Source organism: Neodiprion virginianus, chromosome 3 (genome assembly GCF_021901495.1).
Source record: "Neodiprion virginianus isolate iyNeoVirg1 chromosome 3, iyNeoVirg1.1, whole genome shotgun sequence".
Classification (NCBI taxonomy): domain Eukaryota; kingdom Metazoa; phylum Arthropoda; class Insecta; order Hymenoptera; family Diprionidae; genus Neodiprion; species Neodiprion virginianus.
The window spans coordinates 19,450,371-19,469,315 of NC_060879.1; the positions used below are offsets into that span (position 1 = coordinate 19,450,371).

General features: G+C 36.8%; 2 protein-coding genes across 3 annotated transcripts; both read right to left on the reverse strand.

Annotated features, from left to right (window-relative positions):
• Positions 1–4,761: 4,761 nt before the first annotated feature.
• Positions 4,762–11,840, reverse strand: LOC124300673 (transcription factor 23-like). Of its 2 annotated transcripts, none has more exons than XM_046754979.1 (3): positions 11,788–11,840; positions 9,973–10,364; positions 4,762–6,165 (listed from the first exon to the last, which is right to left on the reverse strand). In XM_046754979.1, the coding sequence occupies exons 2-3, from the start codon at positions 10,324–10,326 to the stop codon at positions 5,947–5,949; spliced, it is 573 nt and encodes a 190-aa protein (XP_046610935.1). In that variant the 5' UTR covers positions 10,327–10,364; positions 11,788–11,840; the 3' UTR covers positions 4,762–5,946. The 2 variants fall into 2 exon arrangements, with proteins under 2 accessions (XP_046610935.1, XP_046610936.1); XM_046754980.1 differs by having other exon boundaries at positions 9,973–10,361; positions 11,788–11,836.
• Positions 11,841–16,335: 4,495 nt separating this feature from the next.
• Positions 16,336–18,867, reverse strand: LOC124301159 (glucose-fructose oxidoreductase domain-containing protein 2). Its single transcript, XM_046755900.1, has one exon. It carries the CDS (start codon positions 18,499–18,501, stop codon positions 17,326–17,328), a length of 1,176 nt encoding a protein of 391 aa, XP_046611856.1. The 5' UTR covers positions 18,502–18,867; the 3' UTR covers positions 16,336–17,325.
• Between the last annotated feature and the right edge of the window lie 78 nt (positions 18,868–18,945).

Here is an 18,945-nt window from a genome sequence, read left to right on the forward strand (position 1 = left end):
CTCACTGTCGACTAAATTACAGATAGTTTTAAGGAGGTGCCGTATAGTCGATTTAGGCGTTGACATCCACATCTCCAAATATCGTACTAAAACAGTCCAATATATTCTCATTTGACGCAGGAATAAAGATATCGCATGAATTCTACGAATTTACTATTATATATTTGTTCCTGCGCGTTGAGCGCCGGTATTCAAATTCCGAGCTTTCTCTCATAACTGAAAGGTATCAAGTCCACGCGCAAAAGGCACCGTGGAACTTGAAAACTTTATGATTCGTCAAAAAATTGACCGAAGAGCTGAAAAATGAACTCATCGAGAGTGCGTAACTCTTTGATATATTGTTTGCAAAATTGTCGCGTAAAAAACGTGTCCGATTCCCGTTATTAATTTACGCGCATAAAGCTGCGTCCAATTCTCATGATTAATCTACGCGCAATAAGGCGCGACAGATTAAACCGTCAAAAAATTTGTATTATCTGGGACTTGTCCCAAGAATTCTGTAGAAATACAATTCACATCTGCATCTTCCTGAATTAGATACATTGCTATGCGGATTGTTGTTCTCAGATTACAAATCGAATCGAAATCGGAGGGGAGGTTGGAGGGCATGCATTATTGTGTGGCGTGACGGTCGGCGGTCCTCTTCGACGCGAAGTCTTCGAGCGCAGCATCTCTCCCCATCTAGCGTACCACGGAACGCGATAGATCGGCCAGAGATGCGTTTTGCCCATTCAGACGATCACAGAGATTAATCAAATGGAATAACGATCGGTAATGACTAAATAATTGAATCGCATAACGATTGAAAAATGGTTGCAGTCACAAGAAATGGAAAATTCGATCTCGTTAATATTCAAATGCTTACAAACGGTCGCGAGACTCGAATACGCAGTCCTTTGGGAAAAAAATTTCTGTGATCGTTTGACGCTGTGGATTACTAAAGTTAGTAACATCACGGCACATCGCGACCTTCCTACCCTTGCCTGTTTCCCAACGGAACCACCCAACGGAAAAGAGAGATTCACACACACACACATGCATAAATCCCGCGACGGATCCCAAAACGTCCACCTACCTACCCGGTTACCTATATTCGATCTAAACGATTCTCCATATTTTCCAACACACATCATTCTTCATCATTTGCGCCGTGGTCACTGACTTACATTTTCGTTGGTTACCTGTTGGGAGCAAAATGTTTTTGTATCGTAGTCTGCCTTCTCCCGCCAACTCTAATATTGCATTTATTATTTTAGTAAATGTTGGCAGACTATCGGTACATTAACCTTTTGTAAAAGTGACTAAAAACATCCTGAATGCCAATTAGCATTTTTCTAAGCGAGCTAAGCCTGCAGTTGATCAATACTTGTTGGCTGTTAAAAGATTGAAAATGATATATAATGTAAAATGCAATTTGATTACGTTACGTTATGCCAGACTTTGGAATTTCATCAATTTAACCATAACGTGAATAATTGAATATGTTCAAACCTCAGGTGAACCCACCACTTAAACGGCATCATCAGTAAATTCAATCGTAGATTATTACATCAGTTACGAAACACAATTCGATCTCGCGAGTGCCGAGTAAGCCATGGTTACCTGTCGCGATGCTCATTCCACTTTTAGCAACGTGTAAAATTTCTATCTTGAAGTAAGCTACGCTAAGTTGCATTGCGAAAAATAATGATTCGACTGAAAGTCAAGCACGTTGCGATCGTGAATGAGCCTATCCATGCAGCTAAGAAATCGAAGATTTGTTTAACAATTGTTACCGGCACGCCACGTGACAGAGGAATCCCAGGGAAATACCCGTAACCTAACACATGCAAACTCACCAACATTGCCGAGAAATGGAAAAGTTACTCGGAAGTCTCTGCTGGAATCTGTAAAAAACAAAACAGAACAGTTGAATTAATTTAACAAATTGACTTTTCAGTTTGCAAATTAATTATTACCGTTTAGTTTCGTATCCATTGCATGTTATGCAAGTACAAAACTTCGGTCTTACATGTACCTCCGTGAATTATCAATCAAAAATTAAAATAAGTATCGTTACCTTGACTCTGGGCTGCACCACACTTTTGCACGTAGTAGTTCTTGTAGCATCTCAGGTGTATTGGTGAAGCGACGCACTTCTCACATAATTCACATCTTCACCAATCTCTTATAATCCAAAAATCCGCATTGCAATAACACTCGATTCTACACTCACTTTTCGTGCTGTAGCTGTCTGTTTCAAACGACTGAATAAACTTGCTAACAATGCAACTGTGCATTTGCCGAAAATTAGCCACAAAAATAATAATATTGACACTCGACGCACAGAGACAAAAATAGACATCACTGAATTCTGAAGTTATACAAAACAATGAAAACTCGAGACACGAAATTCACCTTCAACGTTCGCAGCATGTTTTTATTTCAGTCACTCGGTTCTTCTACAGGCTACACGCTGCTTCTCGTGAATTATACACAGACGAGTATCGTGGCAATACACTGATCGACCGACGCGACGTGACATAACCTAATCAACGCGATCTGATTGTGAATTGCTGCTGAATGCACGTGATTTCGCTCCGATTGCTCGGAAACGACTGATGTCGCACGGCGCTCAGAAGAGATTTACATCAGTTTTCTGAAGGACGGAAGATAATAATTCTCCCGTCTTCTCTGTCGCTCTACCCATGGAGCGGCGGGTCACGACAGGGGAAAAACAGCTAGGCGGAAATCTATAGATATATTTCGATTGACAGAGGTATCGTAGATAATTGATGAGAATTTGATTATAAAAAATCTAGAAAATCCATGTTTATGTGATATCAGTCGTTAGCTTCTGATATCTTATGTATAGTATTATTACACAATTGTATCCTCTGGCTTATGTTATTATTAAGGATTACCGGAAAAGTGCTGAAATTCTAGGTAAAATAGTGATGACTTTATCGGGAATACATAATGTCAAACTCGAAATTCCTAACAATCATCACGGACACTGCCACAGATCTATAATAAAGCGGACAGATAAGGGCAATTATAATTTGGGCTACTTGCTAATAAATTTCTGAACAATCATGTGTTTGCGGGTCTGCGGACAGAGTCACAATACATCCAGTTAATATAAGTAGAAGTAAAAAAAAACGCACCGTGATCATCTTTAAGATTATTTTTTATTATATACTTCTGCGATAATGGTTCCGAGGTTCTTCGGGGTTTGTTACAGCATGGGCTCGCACATTAGTAACAATCGAGTGTTACCATATTTCCAAAAAAATATTTACAATTAGTGTTTTTGTGTAGACTTTTATCCCGTAAAATATAGAAATTCATAAATCAATAAATAAACAAATAAATTCACAATTCAATTTGTGTTTTACGAGTAGTGAACTAGTTCCGACGAGTGGCTGTTGAACTCTAGGGTTGAACTGAACCTTAAACTGGACAGTTTCGTCGTCTAGGCGTAATTACACGTCGCTACCTATAATACTGTCTAATTCTCTACGCAGCGAATGGACGGTCGGAAAAAGAATTAGTATCAAACGGCAAAACTAGTTTAAATTGATATCAATTACTGTTTAGTGTGAAATTGTTATTCGTAGAAAGTTGATTGTGAGACTTGATGAATGTTGGAATCGCTACTTTCAGAGTCATTGGAACTTGGAGAAAAAAAGGGATCGAACTTGATGAAGAATGAGTTATAAATTGACTTGTTGGAATATGGAATAAAAGCATATTTGTGAGAGGTGGAATACATCAATATGTATACTTGTAGAGAACGTTGAAGAAAATATAGGCATATCCTCAGTCAGCGATTAATGTCGTATCTAATAAACGTACATTCCTGCTGCGCGCGATATTTTCTTTGTCGTCTATTAAGTTTGTGTAGTTAAATTTCTCTGTATTCTTACTCATTTGTGAAATTTGTAAAATATTTGCGTCAGAAATAACAGACCGAAAATTTTTTTATTTTTTTTCAAAAAATTTTTTTTGTTTTCATATTTGTTAAACTTGTTTCAGACAGATGTTTCCAAGTTGTCCAACCTTGTCATGGACATAATTATTAAATGTTGATATTGATATTGATAACGGACTCTTCCGACCTGTACAAATTCATAAAGAACAGCATATCTAAGCTTGTTTGTTTGGGATTGAAATTGAAAGTAAAACTGCAAATTTACAGAAAAAAAGAAAGAAACTTCGCTCGTTGTGATTTTTATTATATTTTGATATAACTGCGATGAATAATGTTCACGGAAAATATGCACTTTCAGCAAATGGAGAACTTTGGAGAAAAAGTATTCAAAGACGAGATAAATTACCCAGAACTTTTCCTGATTTTACAGTTAAGAATTGTCAGCACACATTAAATATGTACTAACCAGCAATAAGTACAATAAATAATTTTAACTCGGTTAAATATACATCAAGTACGTGACAGCTTTCCTGACTCGAACGCAAGATCAAATATTATCCGGTCAGATATATAAAAAAAAAAAAAGTAACATTCAAACGTTCTGATTTTATTGAAAAATAAATTCCTCCGGGCCTTTAAATTTTGATTGTATAATCAAATCGATCGATTCGTTTTCCTCGACCGAAATAAACGACCATGTCGTTCGTAAGCGACGGTGAAATCCGGTCCCTCGTGATTATTGCAGTGCTACCGGCAGATCAGTAGACAGTTGCGCGGTTGTTTCAGTTGTTTGAGGACGAGATGGGATATATTATTTTAGTATCGGGTTTAAACAAAAGGTTCTTCACGCTGTTTATTTAACTTGTCCGTCTATCCGACTCGCGTTCATCCTCCGCAAGATTACATCCTTCTCTTGTCCCTCGCCGCCGACCTCACTTTCATTTTCCTCCCTTCTTTTCCCTTCCCTTCTCCCTCAAATTTCCCCTTACACACTTCCGGATACATGCCGTAGTAATGACTTTTACTCCTTCTTTTTCATCGCTTTCCAAATAGCGTAGATACAGAACGATTAGTTCAAACGCAACGAATCAATCAGGTTACGCTTGCATTATACTTACCACGGATTTACAGTTTATTATTTATAAATTGTTTATTTTATTCGACTAGCTGCGGCATTCTTTGGTTTTACATTCGTAAATATAATATTAAAATTACAGCTTTAATAATAACGATAGTTATTCATTAATAAATAAGGCACGCTGGAATAAATATAATCTAAGTGTAAAAATCTTCATCACGTCAATTAGTCGTACTAATAATAATAATAATAATAATAATAATAATAGTCATAGTAATAATAATCTTTATACGCATATACGAAATTTACTTCGTTGAATTACGAATCTATATATTTTCATCTCTGAAAGCCTCTAATTTTACTGTATATGATGTACCTACGATATCACTATTGCTTAGAATTATTTTTTCAAAATTTCCATTCAATCATTTGAAATTGGAAATTGAATTTTACCACCAATTTCAAAAAATTTCCAAAGACTTTTGTCACGGTACTATGTTTAAATCTATCCAAACTCCTATTTCCTTGTTTTCGTGAAAATTTAGAATATACGCACCGCAATAATACGAAACTTAGGTAATTCTTCTGTCATGATGAAAGTGTGTTGAAAAATAAGTGCTTAACAAATTGATAAATACGAGAAGTGCTCGAAATTCTCGTGACACTAAAAAAGTATCTAATAAGTGCAACGTTATATGTATGCCCACCAATGATACGATTGACCCAGGAAAACATCGATGGAGTAAAAATCATCTGCTGTCATAGTTTTTCATTAATGGAACGACGTAATTTTTTTTTTTCTCGGCTGGGTCTTCTCATTATATTCTGTTTTACTTTTTTTCACACAATAATAATTTAGAGAAATTCCATCATCAGAACTGTGTGACAAATCGAATAAAACGAAATGCTGTTTTTGCTTTGATTTTAACAAAATAAAGCGATCTTATCAACTAGTTCAATAGTAAGGAAGCTGTGGTTCGTGATTATGACGAACGTGAATGGGCTGGTGATTATGATGATGGTGATGATTATGCACGTTTGGCTGAACGTCCAGCGGCGATTGCTGGTTTCGGTATTGCCCTCCTGGCGATGAAGAAGTCGATGATGATCCTGACGTGCAGTTATTGTTCATCAACATCGGAGCCCCCGTTCCTTGGATTGCGAAAGGCCACGACTGCGAAATGAATTAAAGTTTTTAATCATTTAAATATTGACAGTTCTTGCGAATTCTGGTGAAAATTTTTATCCAGAAATCGTTTGTTAATCAAACAAAAACACTCTCAGAGATTATGCTGAGGATAGAATTAATCTTTGAGAAATTTCTTTAACAACGTCTCTGTTACTGTTTCATGAGAAAAATAAATTCACTTTTTTAATTCTGCAAGTTCATTTACCCTAATACCGTTGTTGAGATTTCAACGTATCGAGTTTGTTTACAGGTAAAACATTTTCAGGCAAATTCACAGATTTTGCATCAAGTTTATTAATTTTCAAAAAAAAGATCTTCGGTTACGATAGTAATTGAAATTACTTGAATAAGAATAGTTTTAGAACATTTTATAGAAGTTCCGGAATTCTTTCAGGATATCGCCAAGCATAGGAAACCTAAAAATAGATTTTCAGGAAATGGTAGTCCACAAGTTTAAGTAATATTCGAATCTCACAAAATTGAAAAGGCATTCTAAAGAACGGTCCAAATTAGTTGCGGAAAAGTCGGGTAATTTATCAAGACATTGCAGTAGAAGTTTTTTTTTAAAAAAACGTTCATTAATACTTGTTAATCGAACGATTTTAGATAATTGCATAGTTCCAGATGAAGTTTCACGAAGTCAGGAATTATCAGGCAATGATGAATTGAATTTCTGAACAGCGCTTGTAAAACATTTTTGCGAAAAACTAGTTCATTAAAAATATTAATTATCAGTGGTTTTTGTACGTCAATTCAATCTCAGTAGACTGTTTCGAAAAGAAGCTGCTGACGGTAATTCCGAAGAATTTTTCCACCTCTCAAATAACGAAGGATAAAGAATGGATGAGGAAAAGCGGTAACCTCGGTAATAAGTTAAAAACGGATTTTGGAGGAAAATGGATTAAAAAATGTGGGGAAAAACGAAGCGCGTTAAATAAGATGCGCGTAAAATGTGCTGCATCGCGTCTTGCGGGGCAGTAAAGAACCGAAAGTCGAACAACGGAACTATCTTGAAATTAATGGGCCGAGGGAGTGACGCTGTGATCTGGTCCACCTGGACAGACGTAAACAGGGAATGCCTCGGTGATGGCTGCCGCACATTGCGCCTACGTCGCGACGCCGATTGGAGCCACCTGGTTGCTCTCCTCGCAGTAGCTCCTGGTGCTCGGAACCAATCTCTGAGCTACAGACGAGCTCGCACTCACTGAGTTCCCGAACAACTCACTTGCAATTCTTTTTTTTTTTGTTCTCGCGGTTTTCGCCATCATGCCAAAGAATGCGTGTTTTGCGGATATGCAAAAATAAAGTGGGGGAGTAGGAGGAGATTAGAAAAATACGCGGCGGCCATATAAAAGTTTGAGGAAAGTAAACGGAGGAGTATTTTTCGTCGAATTACTTTTTTTCTCTCTTAATACACTCGTATTTTTTTTAGGACGCTTTGAACCGAATCGCATTGGCAATTTGTACGTGCAGATGTGATCCACGTCTTGTGTACGAAGCGATTAATTTTTGTTACAAGGAATTGTATCAAATTGAATTAGTTGTATATGATATATTAATTTTGACAGTTAAATCTCACGATATTTATGCAGCTACGTTCTTTCAGGGTATTGGGGTAAATTTCGTAACGTTGTACAGACAGCTGGAAATACGTCACTTTTTGCGAGATAAAAGTAACATTATCTATAAATATTGAATTCGTTACACCATTCCAATTCCAATTTCTATTTATCAATTTTTTATTATGAAGAATTAGTGAAATTATTGCAAATTTTAAAGCTGATAAAAGATTAGCACGAATCAGTAGGGAAATTTTGCATTCAATAGAATAATTTCAAGTTTCATAATTTATGTCGAAATTCTAAGTTGAAGATGTTTACATCTAATTTTAATCAGAAGCTCTCATCAAAGATAATAATTCTTTGCACGATCTCAATTATCCATGTTTCTACGAATATAATTCTGCCAATTTTCGACTATTCAATTTAGTAGAATTAAGTATCTTCTATATAAAAATTCAAATTTATGCATCTTGGGCCGTGATGTGGAAATTTTACTTTTTAGTCTAGAAAATTTTCCTTTTAAATGTTTATGCAATCGATTGTCATGAGGTTTCGTCTGAATAATATCTGTATTCTTATTCAAATGATTGAATACAAATTAAACTCGAGGCAGTAAAATTTTAGTCTATTTTTCTCTATTTATCAACTGCCTTTTGGCGGAAATATTGTTCAGTTTGAAAAAATTTTCTCGTTGCTAACTCATTATGGTTCCAATTCCTCTCTGTCGCTAGCTAAATTTAATTGTCAACTCAATTTTCTTTTTTAAGAACTGCAAATTCGTAAAGTTAAAGAAAGAAAGAAATTATTTATCGCGCAAGTAAGTCGCATAATAATATACTTTGGAAAACAAAAAGATCGATGACTTGTGGTAGAACCAGGATAAAATATTACAACTTGATTGATTATTTTACGAACGGCGAACATTTAAAATCTCATATGGTATTTATTTTTTGTGCACAGTATATGGAACGAGATATCGTTGATTGAATATTCGGAGATATTCCATGCACCGTAGACGCCGCGATAAATGCTCAGGTGGCAAAGGTTCGAATGAGAAAATCAAATGAAAACTGGTAAAAATATGTGTTGAAAAATGATTTGTAATATCGTGAATTAATAAAATCGAAGTAATCGCTGAAAATCAATTTCTGTAATTCTTCATTTGTGAATTATGTCTTTAACGGATAGAAGTGATTCATTCAGAAATGAACATTCACTGCACGACACTTGAGAAATGAGCTTGAATAAAAAATCAACCTGCATGAAAATTCTGGAGAAATATCTAATGGGTTGATATATAAACAACGCATTCATCCGAAGAGAACCCGTTTTCTCAACTCTATTCGTTTACGAATGATGCAAGATGAACAATTTCATGAAAGAAACTTCAGGAATATGCGAAGTAAGCATGTTCAAATTTTTTTTCTATATTATTTTATCAGGTAAATCATTTTCGGCACCGATATTACACAAATATGTATGTTCGTTAAGTAATATTTCAATGAGAAAGAGAAATCAATTTTGGAATAATTAGTCTGAGATCCGTTCTGAAATGGCACTGTTTAGATTAAAACAAAATACGGGTGAAGAAATTATTCGTAATCTATTACTAGTACTCGAGTTTTCTATTAGAAAATTTATAATCAATTTTTCAATCCAACAGATAACTTAATTGCGATAAAATAGACAGTTCTCACTTCATCGGAATAAAATTTAGTCCATCTTCGTTCCGTATCGGTATTTATATTTAAATGTGATCATACTTAATAAGTTCAGAATCCAACAAGCATTTTCTCACTGCGGTAGAAATTTTTTTCTTTAAACATCGGGATATAATTCAATTCGAATAGTACGATCTATAACAATAAATAGGTTTGCTTTATAAAAGTGTGAAAAATATTTCTTGGAATGCTCATCATCCAAAACAAATAATATTGAAAATCATGAACTTGCAGATTGAAATTTGGATTTTATTGGCTGTATAAAAAAAAAAGTTATCGAGTTGAAAAAAATCGAGATTAAAATTGCGTTCATTCTGGTAAAAATAAAATTGTACAAGCCCGACTTAACATCCCAGATAAATTATCGTCTGTCATAAATTCATGTTGAACAAAAAACAGGAACTGATTTATTTAAAACGAGGATCGGCGGGCGTGATTTTTGAACTTATCGACAAACTTTTCAGGGAAAATTTCCACCCAAGATAATCGTATCAAATTCTCTAGCTCACCAATGCGAGTGACAGCGATCTGGTGGTTTCCGGATGTGATTCGCCCTCGTCCCGAAGAACAGCGCGAAGGTGGGCGATGTAAGTAGCGGCGAGCCTAAGGGTGTCCAGTTTGCTGAGTTTCGTGTCGGCCGGAACCCAAGGAAGGGTTGTTTTCAGTCTGCAAAAAGCCTTGCTGAGAACTCGCATCCTTGCCCGTTCCCTTGCGTTGGCCGCGTTCCTCGGCGCTCTCACGCCTTCCATAGCATCCTGAATGTGATCCCTGCTGCTTCCTCCGCCGTACTTTTCTTCCGAACAAAAATCTTCGTCCTCGATGTCCTGCAGCGAAGCCGTCGAGGCGCGTCGTTTTCGAGGCATCCTGATCAGTGTCCAGAATTTTTCCCCTCTTTTGTCTTCTTATTTCCCATAAAATGTATACACGGTTTTTGTTACACAAAAAATTTATCGGTATGAAATTGGTACGAAACTGTGTTATTTTTTTCTTTCTCCTTGAATACGTCACGTTGCGTGCGAAATTTTTGAACGATTCTTAAAATCTTCTTTATCACCTTCTGAATTGTACTCCTACACTTTTACGAGTAAATACTCATCCCTGGGATCGAAATGTAAAATATATTCAGTTACTCGGTTGCTGTATTGCCTTTTCGAATCGACGAACGATTGGGACATAATTTGACGGAATATTTGTTTTCGATAAGACCGAAAGTTGAACGACAAATTTTTAAATATCGCATCGTATCATAGCTGAGTTAACTTGGTTTGTGCATGATTATACGTATGGTATTCAAATGATTACCTCAGAAACACCATGACTATAATATAAACGTGAAAAGCTTTTTTCAAAATTGCGAGAAAATACGCAACTGTAAAAGTAATTGCTACGGATCGCTGTCACTGTAATCGTAAAACTAATTGTCGATCAATTTCAGTCTCTCATATTTCCACTTTTCATTATATTATTAATTTACCACTGTTTACCCGACTTACGTTACTTACAGAGATACTTCGGATGTGAATTTTAGCAATTGTGATTGCTAATAAGCAAATAAAAAGTCTATTAATCCGTGTAACAATATTATTAAACAACAGAGCAACTTTATTTAAAAAATGGTAACTAGTCTACTTCTGCATTATAATCCGCCGCACGTGAATCGCTGAATATTAGTAAATTAAAAGGGAATCTTCGTCCATTCCACCGATTTTATTCGATGATTCGCAACACGCAGTTTTTCCTTGAACCATTTTAATCTAAAATATGAATCCGTCCTGTCAATTGTGTAAAAAATATCGATTAAACTGACGAATTCCGAAACTGCGATTTTCTATCCCTACTGCACACTGAGAAAAATTTCATTCGTTATAGTAACAAGAAAAATTCAGTAAAACAGATATCGTTAAAAAAAACTGTTTGAATATTTGTGGAATTACAAAAAACGAGGCACGCGTAACCATTTTGCGCTATTGTCGATCCTTTTTTGGTAATTGCAACGCAAAATCAGTTAACATCAATTTATTGTTGCACAAGCATTAAATTATCACATCAGTTACAAGAAAATACATCAACAGTGATCGTAATGAGAAAGAATATTAACGGATACTAGACTTTCTGCTAACAGCTAAAAAACTGATTTTCATTTTCTACCTGCAACTATATTTTGTCGATTGTGGTAAAAAATGAAAATATTTAAGCACCGAGCGATAAACGGAACTAAAAATTTCCCTCAGTGGCATCGTCCTTTTTTCCTGTGCTCAGTCTCTTCTCCCCTACAGAACAGCGAAACGAATCTAGGATACGATATCAACGGTTTCTCTACTTACGACCGATTATATGGGATATGGTATCCTTGCACCCGCGCAAACTGCACCGATCGCCCGTCAGGCGGAACTAATTGTTGGCGCTAAGAGATTTCCCTCGGCGAAGAGGGATCGACGGGGGTGAGGAGGGGGCGAAAGAGGAACGGTAGGCGGGCGGGGGCGGGGGCGAAGAATCCACGCAACAGCGAGGAGGAAAAGAAGAGAAGGACGGAAGAAACGGGGAAGGGAAAAACGAACCGAAACGGCCTCGGACGGGTTTTGGGAGGTCCCGGAAAACAGGCGGGGCTCTTTGGACGACGTGCCGCCGCCTCTTATTCGGTCGCGATGGGCCGACGGCTGCGTCCACCTGGTCCTCGCGCAATTTCCGCCTCGGGCTTCACGCCGTCGCCATCGTGAGGAGAACTTCCCGGACAACGCTGAAGTCAGGAGTTGAAAATGTCTTTGCGTTAAGGCCGAGGGGCGTTCTTCGAGTTAGTTGAATAATTTGAGATGAGCAGATTGGTTGGCCAATTGTCGATACTTTTCTTATTTATTCTTAGAAAAAAAAAAAAAACCACCAAAATGGGTATCGTAGCACTGAGAGAAATTTTTATTTACGGTTACCGCTCGGTCCTTATCTATTTTCATTTTATACCGAAATCGAAAAGTATAGTTGCAGGTACCGAATGAAAATTAGTTTTGTAGCTGTTACCGGAATATCTAGTATCCGTTGCTATTCTTTCTGATTATGATCACTGTTGCTATATTTTCTTGTAACTGTTGCGATAATTTAACGCTTGTGCAACGACAAATTGACGTTGAAGCCTTGTTCAATTAAAAAAGTAGAGTAAACCGAACGAACTGATTTTGCGTTGCAATTACCAAAAAAGGATCGACGATAGCGCAAAATGGTTACGTGTACCTTGTTTTTTGTAATTCCAACAATATTCAAACAGTTTTTTTAACGATACATGTTTTACTGAATTTTTCTAGTTACTGTAAAAAATGAAATTTTTCTCAGTGTGCTACAAGTAACTGTTTGGCGTGATTATAGATGACGATACTATATTTTTTAATATCGAATGATTTCTCGACCTTATCTTGAGTAATATGTGTGGGGAGATTCTCATTCTCACAATCAGTGCCTAAGGTCAAATGAATGGAAGGTAGAAATTTGATGTCTCGGTCCTAAGGAAAGTCCTCCTCAGAAAACTACGAATGTTTCTATCATTAAAAAGAGGCAACATGACTATCGTTACAGCCAGATATTCCCTTACATTAGATTGTTAAAGCAACACTTACATTTAATTACTTGTAAAATCTCATATCCGAGGTGAAACTTGTAAATAAATGTAAGTGTTACTTTAACATTGTTATGTAAATGACTATGTCACTGTAACGATAGTCATGTTAACTTTATTTAATAATAAAAATATTTCTAGTCTTCTGAGGAGGGTTTCTCTCAGGGACGAAACATCAAATTTAAACGTTTCATTCATTTGGATTTGACCTTTGACACCGAGAATCTCCACACTCTCTATTTTCTGGTTATTGCAACGTTACGCCTGTTTGTTTAGTTTTTGACATTTGTTTTAGTTAAATAAAGCTTTAACGTCAATTTATTTTTGTGTAGCACGTAGAACTATATTTTTTGATTGTGGTAAAAAATAAAAAAGTTAGAGACTGCAGGGTAACCACAGCTGCTGGAAATATTCTTAATACACGAAATACTTGTACGTTGATTATTTATCAAATTATTATATTCGTAAGCTACGGACGTTTCTTCAAAATTCAGAAACATCAAAAAATACCAGAACTGTAAACCATGACTTACATGTATATCGATGCTTCGTTTCCAACCGCTTCAGAGTTGTTAAAGATTCATCAGATTCGTTCAATTTCACATTTACGAATACGACTCATTTCATTCAGAAGATTATTTTCAATAAATTGATTGAACACTTTTTCTTATCGCGGTAGCATCGTTAAGCATTTACTTGTACAACGTTGCACCAATACTGATTACTATCAACAAATGGTCGTATTGAATTGACTACATAAAATTAAAAAAGAATCCTAAGGTCAGTGATTTTGTAGGAAATAGCCTTGTAAATAAACTGAGCCACAATAAAGTGAAATAGAACAAATCTGCTAGATTTCTAACAATTTTGAAGCGTTTTGAAATGAAGCATCGATATCTAAGCTTTTGCTTGTAAGGAAAGTAATTTCCATTGTTGTATTTTTAACAGACATTCGTAGCTTACGAATATTAAAATTTGATATATATTTAGCGTACGATTATATCGTGATGGAATAATTGATTCTTAGCCAACCAGCCTCCATAATGGGACACGTCAATGAAACCTCAAACTGTTTCGATTGATATGAAATCTCAATTTCCAGTAAATCTTCATCAAACAAGCGTTTTCCCGCCTGTTTCAGTCAATTGTATTCAGTATAAGTTCCTAGTTATCAATTGGTACAAATAATATAAAAAATTACGATGATCCTGAAAAGGCTCTTGCCTCGCATTTTTCCCCTTCAAAAATTGAAATAATTTCACACATATTAAATTTTTCATATTTATACGATATACTTTTTGGTGTCATGTCGAAGAAAAAAAAATACAGATAATTCGTGTAAATCTGTATGAAAATTTCTTCATTTTGATGTCTGATATATTCACGTATCGCATTATAATTGAAATCACAGCTGTTCACCAGTGGTTTGGAATTGGGACATTCACCTTACTTACAGATATTTTTTGTACCGTGTATATGATCGGGTAAACTATACATCTCACTTGGCCGGCGGAACGCCAGCTTCTGCGCTTTGAAAGTTTTTATCCTTCGAAGCTAGAAACGGAATCGTTAAATCTCTAGCTTTTTTTCCTGTTAGTACTGAATGCCGGTTTTAAGTTACTCGCTTTCTTCACTCGCCGTCCGCTCTTTAACGCCGATTTTATCAACACCGCCTGTGATCTTTGGCGATCTCCCTTCCCTGGTTCAAAACCCCGCCATATACGGTTAGAAGACGGCAAGAATTGAGTAGACTTAAATCGAAATAGAGTAATTTTAAAAACGAAAATCAATAGATATCTCACCTTCTGTCATGTTGACAGAACAAGAATGGACCGACTCGCATCGTTCAATCAGAAATATCTTACAATTAAACGAGAATTATTTACTTGAAATCAACCGTGAGTCTTCAATCCATTTTGATTCTGAAATATCTTGACAAAAATAGAAATCAATGCAAAGACCAATTTTGGTACAACCTGATTCATGTTATCTGGATTCATACATAAAGATCCGAGATTTAGGCATCAGCTGAATGTTTTGAAGATCATTTGGCCTATCGAATGCGCTTGATTCATTTGATTTTGACTTGGATCTATTTTCTGATGTCGTAACGTGTGAATCAACGTCATATCATGTGATAAAATCCATTTGGGAGATACGACGTAGGAAATGTTGAATGAACGTGTTTTTGCATATAAAAAGAATGTAAATAATATGTAACGTGCATCAAATCAAAATACATTATTTATTTAAAATTTAACGTAAATTGTCAGTGTTGTAATGCATAAGTTTTGATATCCATTCTCCAGGTTTTACAGAAAACAAAAAAAAAAACTGATCTGGGAACAGACAAACGATCCGAGAAAATTTCTTTTCCCTGAAAACTTGGGAAAAACATTTTTTCCTGTCCTAATGGATGGGCTTCCTTTTTTTTCAGACTTTCTCCTTTCCACGGGTGAAATGGGAGTGTCCCGTGTCGAGCGTATTAATCCGGCTAAATACCTCATTGACGTAGTGTCATTCATTTCTTCGAAACAAGGACCGAGGGAACCGGGTGCGAATCCTGTAACACGAGGTGGAGCATGTACTTCTTCGGAGATCTTAAGACAGGGCTAGACGTCGAAGGCAGAGCAGTAAGTCAGTCTGACACGAGCTGGGGTTCTAGTCTAAGCTCAACCCAAAGTTAGCGGTTGACAAATTTCGGAAGGACCCCCAGCAATCCGACACTTTCTTCACCCTCTACTTTGGCCTTTCACCACAAAATAATAAAACATCGGCTTCATCTCGTGTTTCCAAAACGGGCGAGAATCCAAATTTTACCTTCGATGTACGATTTTTGAGAATACAGTCCTTTTTCATTCTTTCACGTCATGTAATAATCTATATTACATCATTATGGTTATTGCGAGATTTGTTGTCATCCTATCCTCAATGTAATCTTGAAAATTTTCAGCAAAATTTGTTGGATGTCGGATGTATTATTATGCATAGCAACCTGACTTACCCACGGAGAATCGATGAAGGGTTGCGCCTAGGTGGACGCACGTCATCTTTCAAAGCACATGTTGCTTATCCCTTTAATTCAATGTGGCGGGAGCAAACCTACAGAGTTCAACGACCCCAGGCAGCGTCATAAACAACAGGTGATTGTGGCGAAACAACTGATGACGAGTTACACCTAATTGAATTTTTCGAAAAATTGGTAATTTTGTTGCTGATTAAATTATAACGAAAGTACTAAAATTCTAATCGCTCTATATATCTTTATAAATCATTGTTCAATAATATTTCAAAACTTTGAGGTGAAAAATAATCGAAATACTGATCACTGAAAATTGTATTTTGTACAGAAATAGAATAATACAATAATATTTGATCGAGGTTTGTAACAAAGAATAATTCCGTAGTATTTTCATCATCGTGCGTTAAAAATTCGATGAAAATTTAACATACGCATGATGTGAAAAAAAATAATATAAAGTTTTAATGGGATTCTAATCAATAATCAACAAAATGTTAATTATAAATTTCTATCATATATATTCAAAAATATTGAATAAAACTGAAAGTTAGTCTTATAAATTGCACAGTAATAGTGTCCTTGGGAGTTTGTTAGCCAAGATAAAACTATTTGCGATTGTTCTTAATATGTAACGGTACTTTGTGAGAATTATAACTAGAATTTTTATCCTAAGTAAATTGTAAAATAAAGAGAAAAAAAGAAATTTATAAAATGTAACCACTAACTTTATAGTACACGTAAAATAAATTACAAGGTTGTAGTTAGTAATGTTATCGTGACGCACCATTGGAAAAAGATTCACTATTTTCTAATTTCAGAATGAAAGAATGACATCACAACAAGCTAAATTTTCAAAATATGAGCAAATCTTGCTTCATTATGAGTTTACTGAATTTGTGAGAATTATAAATTTGCAAAATAACGGAGTTCCTTAACATGCATCATTATACAGTAATATTATTAACTTCAACACAATAATAATTTATTCACCCGAGCTGCCTTGAAACTATCTTCAGTAATAAGATTCGTACATCTCCTACAGTTGAAAAATGTTAATACTGTTTAATGTTAAAAATAATGTAACTAAAACGACACATTAACTATGCAATAATACTAGCTAATACCATCTCTAAAAAATCGATAAAAAATAAAAAAAATACAACGTTGTGAATTAGTCATGAAGAATATATGTTATAAATAATAAGAAAATTTGATTAAGCAGTTAGAGAAAAAAAATAATTATATTGAGATCGCCGTAGCCCTAACAGCTGCGCTGAGAAGTGGATTAGGATCCGGTTCCTCGGTTAGAACGCAGACCTTAATCCATTCCCTCCTTCTATTGCTTTGCCTGAGAGCATCGATAACAGCTTGAACATATAGACCGTCGTCAAAAGTAGCTGCAGAGGAAACAGGTTCCTTTATCCAGCCCTTTTTGTCTTCGACAGGCTGAAATGCCTCCCGCAGAGCTCCTATCAACTTTCTCAACCCTTTGACATAGGGCAGGGGAATGGAGTCGGTGACAGGAGGACTCTGCTCTTTAATATCATCGACATCAAGATAGAGGATCTCTTCTTTGCCCCCATTGTTCATTCCCTCCTCTCTAAACCCATACAAATCCCCACCGCGTACAACTAGGTGGTCGCCACCCCCGCAGACCAATACTTCCTGATTTAACTGTCCAGGCAAGTGATTGCTGAGGGTGGCTGTGACCAGTGCCCCGCCGCTGAGCTCGAGCTGGAAGCTGCAGAAGTCGGGTGAAGAAATATGCCTGATTCCATTGATGAATTTCGTTGTCCTTGTGAACGTTCTGACCACAGCGTGAACCCTAATAGCGCGCTGCCCGACAAGGTGGAAAATCAGGTCGATAACGTGGCTCCCAACGAGGGCCAAAATCCCGCCACCCATCGTGTCGTTGCAAAGCCAGTCGTACCCGTCATGCAGCAGGCTGCCCATTTGGACTCGAACATCGATTACGGTGACCGGTCCTCTGAGGTATCCTTCGTCCAAGAATTTCTTCATCCTAACAAAGGCAGGGAGGAAGCGGAGACTGTGGTTGACGATGCTTATCAACGAGGGGTAGTACTGGGCCGCACGTACCATCTTGAGCGCCTCGTACTGACTTAGTCCTGCGGGCTTGTCACAGACGACATGCTTCCCGATGCCCAGAGCCTTGACAGCAATTTGGGCGTGCAGGTTCGGCGAACACATTATGAATATCAGGTCGACGTCCTTCCGCAGCAGCACATCGTCGATTCGACTTGTGTGGAACGGAATGTCCAGAGCGTCTGCCACTTCCGCCGCTTCCGACAAAGTTCTTCCCCATACTGCCTCGATTTTAAAACCCTTCTCCCGCAGGAATGGGACGATGACACGAACCACATGACCCGTACCGAATAACCCGATTCCTGGCAGCATTTGAGACTAAGGGACTTAGCGGCGTCGACGTTCACCGTGAACTGTGGTTATTAGCTGCGATATGTCCTGTGACTGGAGTCATTGATTCAACGTTCTACAGGATCGTGACGAATTTTCACCACAACATAACCTCAAAGTCTGTTTATCCTTCGCAACCTGTATTCCTCACTGACGATGAACTATAATAATACAGGTTCAGCGATATTCCAAGCCACAATTTCCGTGGTGATCCATTCGAGATGATCGCGTCATGGACGGTTGCCAACTTTATTATCGAATGAATAATGTTCGTAGAAATTTGGGAAATTATTGGAAAATTGACGTCAATGCATTTGCGTTTCGTTATTCGGGCGGAACTTGCTTATGACTGTGATTGGTTGGTTCAGACCAACTCAGGGATTCGATTGGTATTCAGTCAGCAATTCATGTTTTTAAACAGCTTTC

Excerpts from the sequence above, each read along its gene's own strand:
- LOC124300673 (XM_046754979.1), bottom strand. The coding sequence starts at position 10,326 with ATGCCTCGAAAACGACGCGCCTCGACGGCTTCGCTGCAGGACATCGAG. Across the intron at positions 6,166-9,972 it reads GATCGCTGTCACTCGCATTG|TCGTGGCCTTTCGCAATCCA; the intron begins GTGAGCTAGAGA and ends TTCATTTCGCAG.
- LOC124301159 (XM_046755900.1), bottom strand. The coding sequence starts at position 18,501 with ATGCTGCCAGGAATCGGGTTATTCGGTACGGGTCATGTGGTTCGTGTC.